Below are 10,057 nucleotides of genomic sequence, written 5' to 3'. Positions count from 1 at the left end.
TGTGGAGGCGGACCAGTTATTAGAATCTCTAGGACCGCCTTGATATTCATTTCACTTTTTATTTGGTCTAAGGACGCTACGGACGAAACCGCTCATGGTGATCCCCTGAGAGGTTTTCAGTGACATCTGCAAATGCTACGCCGTGACTGAGACCGTCTGCGACCTCATAACTAGCATTATAGCGACCGGCGGTGTCAGTGCGCGCGTTTTTAGTCCTGAACAATACCAAAAGGTGTCATTTGCATTACCTGGGGCCTTGTTTTATACACTTTATTTTTCACAACCAATGACGTACTGTTATCGCATTATGAATAGCTGCACCATTTGATTGAAGGTAGAGGTTCTGTCCTACATGAAGAGGAAGTGCATGTACTGAATTCCAGAAATGATTATTTAATTAATAAATAAATTATGATGGACTAATAGAAAACAGTAATATTTAAATATTATTTCGTTGTGTAACCCATTTCTGGTATAATAAAAAATATATATAATTTGGCTGTTTTATTGTATGACACCCCAACACCCTGTATGAGTGAAATCAATGAAACTACATGGATATACCTTCGGTTAATAAAATTATGGAGAAATATCTTGAATATATTTTCCACTATTAATTAGGACATTCCGTAATCAGAGGCGGATTATCCGTAAGGCAAACTAGGCACGTGCCTAGGGGCGTGTAGTTACAAGGGGCGCGCGAGCTCAGAATTTTTAAATAAACAAAGAAAATAACATATCGACGATTAAGAACTAAATGGTGATCTATAATCTAAATCTATAATAGATTATATTGCACAAGCATCGATATACTCGTATTATGCAATATTGCGCGTTTGTTGCGTCGTCGCGTCGTTCTCGAGCGTCGGGCTGGGTAGAGGCGCGGCTAGCGCGGGGGCGGCAACTAAGCTTTGTTGTCGTCAGTCAGTTACGCGCGCTTCTATTGTTTACGTTCTCGCTGTGGTATTTGTGTGTATCCATTACCTTTTAGAGTATTTCTCAAAGAATGAGTGAATTGAAAAAAAAACCTAGTGGTGCATCATATAAAAGGAAGGCTAAAGAAAAAGAAGAAAGATTTCAAAATGTAATAAAGCACACGAAAAATATTGAGACATTTTTTTCAAAACCAAAAAGTGATGATTCGGAATTGTCTAACGCAATTATTATTCACAGTGTGTCTGCTACCGACCCTGTTCAATGCGAAACTCCTACTAGTTCTATACAGCCACAAGATTTGTTCGTGCCCACGCCGTCTACTTCGTCAGCAGTAGATGTTGTGCAGCAGTCGCAAAATACAATAATTATCGTGGATTGTGACCCAGCCAAGTGGAGTATCAATAACGAAACACAAGAATATATTGCACTAAATGGTTTCAATCAAAATATAAACGTAGATTTTTCATTGAGTAAGAGAATATATGAAGATAAAGTCTCACGTTTTTTGACAAAAACAATGTTTGAACGGAAATTGTTAAATAGAGAAAAACGTCCAAGAAAATGGCTTATTTACTCTCCAAGCACAGGAAAAGTTTTTTGTGGACCTTGTTTATTATTCGGTGGTGGAACTAGCTTTGGAAAGCAAGATGTAGGTTTCAATGATTGGAAGAACGCGTCGATTAGATTAGAAAGCCACGAAAACTCATGTGAACATAAAACATGTGTTTTGGCTTTGCAACGTAGATCTGACATTGTCGGTCGTGTCGATCATGAGCTCGTCGCTCAATTTCAAGAAGAGCTAACTTATTGGCGTGAAGTTTTGAAACGAGTGGTTGCGACTGTAAAGTCTTTAGCATCACGTGGATTATCTTTTAGGGGACATGAAGAAAAACTTGGGTCTCTTCATAACGGAAATTATTTAATGACGCTGGAACTCATAGCGGAGTTTGATCCGTTTTTAAGTAAACATATTGCTCAATATGGCGGCAAGGGAAAAGGATGTACCAATTACTTGAGTTCTACAATATGTGACGAATTTATTGAGTTGATGGCAAACAAAATTTTAACACAAATAAAAGATGAAATCAAGATATCAAAATATTATTCAATGATAGTGGATTCAACACCAGATATTTCCCACATTGACCAATTAACTCTCGTGATCCGGTATGTTAAAGCCGATGGTACGCCCGTTGAACGTTTTCTGAAGTTTATCGCACACGTCGGCCACAAATCACAAGACATGGCAGATGCTATAATTAAAACATTAGACATGTTTGAAATTAATATATTAGACTGTAGAGGCCAGTCGTATGATAACGCTGCAAATATGTCTGGCATATACAATGGATTACAGGCGAAAATAAAAGAACTATGTCCCCTAGCAGATTATATACCCTGCTCCGCACATTCACTGAACCTAGTGGGTGAATGTGCCGCTGAATGCGTTCAAGAAGCTTGTTGGTTCTTTGGTCTCCTTCAAGAAATTTACACATTTTTTACAGCTTCAACTCAAAGATGGGAAACTCTACAACCACAAATACGTCTAGGTAATGATAAGAAAAATAAACCTACTGTCAAAAATCCATCTGACACACGCTGGTCAGCTCGAGCAGATGCTTGTAAAAGCTTAAAAGAGTCATTTTCAGAAATTCACGATGCTTTGATTGCTATCGAAAGCAATCCTGCGCAAAAACGTTCTACTGTATGTGAAGCTAAAGGTATAAGGTTCAAATTAGAACGGCTAGAAACTGCCTTCATGACCGTGTTTTGGAGTTTTATTTTGGTTCACATGAACAAAAGCAACAAAAAATTGCAATCCGTTGATATTGATATTTGTACTGTTGTTCAATTGTATGACAGTATAATTCACATAATTTCTACAGAAAGGGGAAATTTTGATAAATATGAACAGCAAGCCTTGGAACTGTCATTAGTAAAAGAATATGAAAAGGACACAAAGAGGATACGGAAGAGAAAGCTCACAGCAGATGAATCTGCTGAAGATATAACTTCTTCATTATCGGGTCGGGAAACATTCCGAGTAACAGTATATCTAGGAATTATAGACCGAATTGTCGTTGAACTTGAAAAGAGACGAAAAGCGTACAATAATTTTTGCAATAAATTTTCATTTTTATGCAATTTGACAAATTTAAACACCGAAGAAGTTCAAAATAGAGCAAGTACGTTGGTAACAATGTATTTTAATGATTTAGAAAAATGCTTTGTTGACGAATGTATCCATCTACGTTCTTATTTAACAACGATAGCTCGAGACGGAGAACTGCCCCGAACAACGAACGCGGTATTACAGCTTCTGAGAAATAAAGAGCTTGAAACAATTTACCCCAACATTGACATAGCCTTAAGAATGTGGGTATCGACGGCATTCAGTAATTGCAGTGGGGAGCGGAGTTTTTCCTGCCTAAAGAGAGTGAAAAACTATCTTCGCTCAACCATGACAGATAAGAGATTAAATTCGTTAGCAATACTAAACATTGAACCTACCTTATTGCTGTCTTTAAACTACGACGATGTTATTGACAATTTCGCGAAACAAAAATGTAGACGCAGAAATTTTAAATTTTTTAAATTGAGTTTGTTATTCTCTTACTACTTATAATTTTTTCAATAAATAATTCAAAACTTATTTTTTTAATTTATTAATAATAATAAATTATTTAAGCTTTTACACAATCTACACCGTCATCGTAATTGCAAAAACAACTAGTTAAAATTTATAGTATTATGATGGCCATTTATGGCCGGTACAGGGGCGCCGATAAAGTGATTGCCTAGGGCGCTCTGGACCTTTAATCCGCCACTGTCCGTAATGAGTGAAAATGTTTCGATGTCGCGTATCTAAAAAAGTTACAATATTTCGCGAGCCAAGCCCCAAATCAAAATCTTACAAGAGTGGAAAAAATAGAATAAAACTCCGCTTCATTTAAAAACAATATTTAAAAAAAATAGGGGGTCCATGGGTATTGCAACCTCCCTCTCCTCCGTTCGCAGTTTGATATTTTAAACCAAAATTACACAAAAGTGTGCCAACTTAAGATCAAAGTATGTGCTAAGATCAAAATATATGCTAAATTTCAAATAAATATCTCTACAATCAATAACAATCATTTTTTAAATTTTAATTTTGACACCCTATATTTTGAAAATGGGTCTCCGAAATGAAAAGTGGCATAAGTAAAGTCCCATTATTTTAGTCCACAGAATATGTGGTTAACTGCTTGATCTACAAATTTGTAACACCCTGTATATTAAAATATATTTATTTTCTTGGGTATTGGGTTCTGGTGTAATAGTCGATTAAAAAAAAGAATAAAAGAAACAGCTGCGATTTCTTTCTTGATGTTTCGTTTCTGATCAGGAACTCTTTCAAAAGGTTTTTGTTGTTAAAATTTTATACCTACAGTCAATTAATTAAAAACCTAAAATACAAGAATCTACTTAGTATTTACAAAAATTTTTATACTGTAATTACAATTAATTTAATAAAAATATATATTTGTTAATACATATCCAAAAACAACCATTTTACGTATAAATTTTAAACATATGCATTAAGTTAACCATGGTGAACATATTTTCACACAATATTAATTAATTATTATTATTATTCATTTTCATTTTAAATTTGAAAAAGGCTTGCATTTTTTGGTGTTGTAGTGTGTTCGGATATTACTTTTAATCGGCAATGTTACGTGGAAACATTGAAAATTAAATGAGCAGTATAATTATGATAAATTCGAAACAGGTAGTAGGTATGCCTGGTGGCAAAATTTTGTAAATTAAAAACATTTTTAATGTCAGTTTTGTCGTTAACACTGTTTTTATATAAATAATTTCTTTGATTAATCTTTTGTTAATTTGGTTCCTTGACAAGAATTTTGGTTTCATCGAAATTAAAACTAAGTATATTTTTTTCCTTTGACATGTTTATTAACAGCTGTTGCACAATTTTTAGTGTATCTATGACCCTTTAAACTATTTTCTAAATTTTGTGATGTCGTAATGACCATTGCAATCATTGCATGGAATAGAATATACTACATGAGATTGTTTTAGTATAGGGTTTTAGTTATTAAAGGTATGAATTTATTTAATTGATTGAAAGATTTATGAGCAACTAAAATGTTATACTTAGATAAAATAGATTTAATTTTTTCAGATAAGATTGTGCATATGGTAACGCAATATATTGCAAAGTTGACAGTTATTATAGGAATTTATTGGTTTTTAATTTTTTATTTTATATTTATATTATATTTATATTTTATATTTTAAATTAAAGTTAATAATTTTAGTTAATATTTGATTATATTTACGAATTATAGTTAAATCAAGAAAATTAATTTTGTTTCTAGTTTCACTTTCGATGGTAAATTGTAATTTTGGATGAAAATTGTTACTCATTTAAAATATTATTAATTTCATTTTCGGGAGTGCGATAATGATTGCATATCTTTTCAAAAGTAATATAGCAAAATTTATTAATTACTTCTTCTAAAAATTCCGTAGTTAATTGTGTTAATATTTTGTACTTAGATAAAGATAGTGCATATGGTAACGCAATATATTAAAAGCTATTGACAGAGTTATGATTAGAATTTCTTTTTTATATTTATATTTTAAATTAAAGATTCTGTTTAATAATTTTAGTTAAAATTTGATTATTTTTACGAATTAAAGTTAAATCGAGAAAATTTATTTATAATTGTAATTTTGGATGAAAACTATTTAAAATATTATTAATTTAATTTTCGGGAAGTGATAATGCAATCACCAACATATCTTGAAAAATAATATATCAAAATTTAGATTATGTGTATTATTGTTAATAAAATTGGTTCCATTGCACAATTTTCTATTTGCTGGTAAAAATAATTTTTATATTGAAAAAAATTAGTAGTTAGTGTAAGTTTAGTACCAGTTAAAAATTAATTCAAAGTAGTATGATTTTGTAACAAATTCCATTTTTTTGTGATTATTTTAATTACTAGATTTATAGGAATGACAGTATACAGGCTGTTACAAATTCGCTTCTCACTACAGAGATCTTGGAAACGGTAAGATATACGAAGTAGTTTAAATGGGGGCAAAGTTGCATAATAAGACATGCCTCTAAAAAATCAAGGTTAACATGATTAGTTTTCGAAATATTTGAAAAAGACCGAAATTTTGGAAATCCGTTTTTGTTTCATATTAGCCTTGTTTGAGGTGATATTGAAAAATGAAGAACACTTTCTCGTGGCCACTTTTTCCCCTATATCGAATGGCATAATCAATTTTTATATGTAACGTTTCTTCTCTCCAGGATCATCATTTTCATTTTTTTAAATACGATTCTAGAAATTTTATTACATTTTTTGCAAGACTTCATAACCCCCAATACTGTACCGCCTCAGCCCGAATCAGGTTCAGACGTTTTGTCTCGAAAACTTTACCCTCAATGTATTTGTTCTAAAAAATTTTTTAGTCAGTCATCTTACAATGGACAAATTTTAACAATATGATATTGTTGTGTTTTTTCATTTTAAATTTGAAAAAGGAGGAGAAAAAACAGAGAGAACATTTTAATTTACAAAAATTCACCGCCAGACGTACTACCTGTTTTGATTTTATAATTATATAGCTCATTTGATTTTCAACGTATCCACGTGCCACATTGCCGATTAAAAATATTTTCCTGACACGCTTACAACATTTAAAAATACAAACCTTTTTCAAATTTAAAATGAAAAAACACAATATTATATTGTGAAAATTTCTCCATTGTAAGATGACCGATGCATAGTTTTTAAAAAAATTTTTTACGGAAAATGGTTTTTTAGTATGTATTGACAAAATTATATTTTTATTATTTAATTGTGATTACAGGAAAAAATTGTTTCTAAATCGGTCGATAGCCGCACGGTTTAAGGCGTCAGTACTTAAATCGATGTGTCGATCTGCCCGGGTTTCGAATCCCGCGGCCGGTAGACCGTAGATTAGCTATGCTTGTACGGAGGATTGGCACCCTCTGTGCAGGTATGGTAGGGTGGAAGAATGTTGGCTTGGGTCAATGTGAGAGATTGACACCGGTTGGCATTTGACCACCCCCCTAATTAATGAGGTTTTCCAGGTTTCCCTCATTCCTGCACTGAATGGTGGTTAGGGCCTACCAACATAAGTCGTNGAGCAATTATCAGTATAAGCTCTTGCTTGACGTTGAAAATGCCCCTGGTATAATTTTCGGCAAAACCCATAAGATATTTTAGAGGTAATTTCCATAAGATAATAGCGTTTTTAATTGCGTTTGGCCCCATGAAACCATTATTTTCATTGTTGTTGTTATACCGGGTTTTCGAATGATGGCTACTTGTTCTCCACCCATTTCATAACGAATTTCACCGAAAAGAAATGCTAATGCGTTGTTGGATAAGTAACACACTTTATTGGCCTCGTTAGGGGTAAATTTGCCTTATATATATATAACAAAATTTTAAAATATAGTCGGGTCTGCAGTCAAAGCCAAATTTGAAGTGTACTCTTTTTTATTACTCGAGCTTTCGGAACAAATTATTCCTGCCTCAGGAGAAACTACAATGGAATGTATATTGGTAACAACAAGTAATAATCTAGCATATAACTTACAAAATTGAGATTTAAATCAAAAAATTTTCCAAGTTTAGAACAAAATCCATTTGAATTATTAGTCATAACCGTACGATCCGTAAAAAATATATTGTTAAAAACATTCATTGACACTATTGCTAAAATATTTATATTAAAATGGTTTAAAATTTTGAGCTATTGCTTTACAATTACATTTTAAAACTATATTACCTTAAAAACTTTGCTCAGCCATATGGTAGCATGGAATTCTAATTGAACCAAAGAATCATGACCAAACTTTACAGAACCAAAAGGTACACCGAACAAAATAATTGAGGCACCCATGGACTAAATAAATTATGAAATTTAGAAAGAAGGAAACAGTAAGTTGAGCGCTAAATTTTGAAAAATAATTTCTATAAGCTAGATTCACTAACGTCATTAATAGATGAATTATTATTATTAATACTTAACAAATATGTGAACATGTTACTTAAATTATCAATGTCAGAACGTCTATTCATAGTGTTCTCACATTGAAAGATGCTGCACATCTCAAGGAAATTTCTTTTAAAAACATTATTTTCTGCAAATTTTATACTTACTTCGTTAAAATCAATAACATGTTTACAACTATTTGTATGATTCGACAACATACAAGAATTCTTATTAAGTCTAATGTCACTTTTATAAGAAACAATCCTATTACTCTACAATATTTTTTGGAACTAGTCGAATATCTTTTTGATTCTACTGTGTTTTCGTTCAATAATCAAATTTATAAACAAATTTTAGGTATGCCTATGGGTAGTCCTGTCTCACCCATATTAGCTCAGTATGTGATGGATGACTTACTTGCCGAATGTATTAATCGTTTAAATTTTGAAATTCCGTTTATTAAAAAATATGTTGATGATATTATACTTCGTGTTCCCTTGGGTAGCATACAACAAGTTTTACATATTTTTAATGGTTATAGCCCTTTCATCCAATTTACTGTGGAAGAAGAGGACGAGAACAAAAGTGTTCCGTTTCTTGACACTAAAGTTTTCAGAGCTGAAAACAATATTCTTTACACATCGTGGTATACAAAACCTGTGGCATCAGGACGATACTTGCATTTCGCATCGTACCACCCCATGAAAAGAAAATTAATTTATTGTTAGGGATGAAAAATAGGGTCTTACGCACGTCACATCGTTCAAAAAAGATGGAAAACCTGAGAAAACTTGCTCAATAATTGTTCCTTAAATGTGGTTACCCAAGAAGTCTTGTTAACAAAATTCTTTTTAATAGAAATAATAATTTACAAGTTCTTTCTCCTTCACATTATGTTCTTGATGGTGGGTCAGGCAGTACTTCCCGTATAAACAGTGATGTTAATAATATTTCGGTTCCCTCAAATTTTTCATATTTTTCATTACCCTATATAGAATCTATAACATGGAAATTAAAAAACATTTTTCGGATATGAATGACATTCGACTAGCTTTTACGAATAATAATTATTAAAAATATTTTTTCTAGTCTTAAGGATGAGGTTCCATTATTATATAAATCTAATGTGGTGTATAGTATTCCATGTAAGGATTGTCAAAAAGTTTATATTGGGCAAACTGGTAGGAGGCTTAAAGATAGGATTGTTTCTTATAAAAGTGACATTAGACTTAATAAGAATTCTTGTATGTTGTCGAATCATACAAATAGTTGTAAACATGATATTGATTTTAACGAAGTATAAAATTTGAAGAAAATAATGTTTTTAAAAGAAATTTCCTTGAGATGTGCAGCATTTTTCAATGTGAGAACACTATGAATAGACGTTCTGACATTGATAACTTAAGTATCGTGTTCACATATTTGTTACATATAATATACATATATTCACATATTTGTTACATACTATATGCATATTTGTTAAGTATTAATAATAATTAATGACGTTAGTCATTAGCTAGCTTATAGAAATTATTTTTCAAAATTTAGCGCTCAAATTCACTGTTTCCTTTTTTCTAAATTCCATAATTTACTTAGTCTATGGTTGTCTCAATTATTTTATTCGGTGTACCTTTTGGTTCTGTAAAGTTTGGTTATGATTCTTTGGTTCAATTATAATTCCATGCTGCCAATTGTAAAGTAATAGCTCGCCGCGGGCCATTATTCCATGGCTAGAAATTGGCCTCAATGATTTGGGATCGAGGGAGATTATCCCTCTTTATCCTGCCTCATCTCGTGTAGGCCTGGACAGCCTTCGTAGGTGGGCCCCATCCGTCGTCTACCCCGGCCGCAAATGCGGCCGGTGTAGGCGCTTTGTGGGACCTCCTTTTGTCCTGGCTGGGCCCCGCCGGCTAGGGCCCTTTCTTCTGGCGCTCTTCTTGCTTCGCCGGCTCGTCTGTGTAAACCCCGGGGGTAGTGTCATGTTTATGTGTGGTATGGTTGGGTAGGGTAGTGCGGCTATGCAGCCTGGGATGCGCTTTGCTAAGGTGGCCCTTAGGCTAGCGCGGGAGGG

The 10,057-nt window shown here is 32.8% G+C and overlaps 1 protein-coding gene across 1 annotated transcript in view; it reads left to right on the top strand.

The window, feature by feature from the left end:
* Positions 1–1,006: 1,006 nt before the first annotated feature.
* The window catches only part of LOC111692255 (zinc finger MYM-type protein 1-like), a 31,284-nt gene continuing 22,233 nt past the window's right edge, over positions 1,007–10,057 (top strand). The window contains exon 1 of the mRNA XM_023456161.1: positions 1,007–2,980. Within this exon, the coding sequence (XP_023311929.1) occupies positions 1,007–2,980 (1,974 nt within the window). The remainder of the gene's footprint in view (positions 2,981–10,057) is intronic.

The sequence above is a fragment of the Anoplophora glabripennis genome, unplaced genomic scaffold (genome assembly GCF_000390285.2).
Source record: "Anoplophora glabripennis isolate ALB-LARVAE unplaced genomic scaffold, Agla_2.0 scaffold1184, whole genome shotgun sequence".
NCBI lineage: Eukaryota > Metazoa > Arthropoda > Insecta > Coleoptera > Cerambycidae > Anoplophora > Anoplophora glabripennis.
The sequence above is the reverse complement of the archived record's forward strand: the minus strand, read 5'-3'. Positions and strand labels throughout refer to the sequence as shown.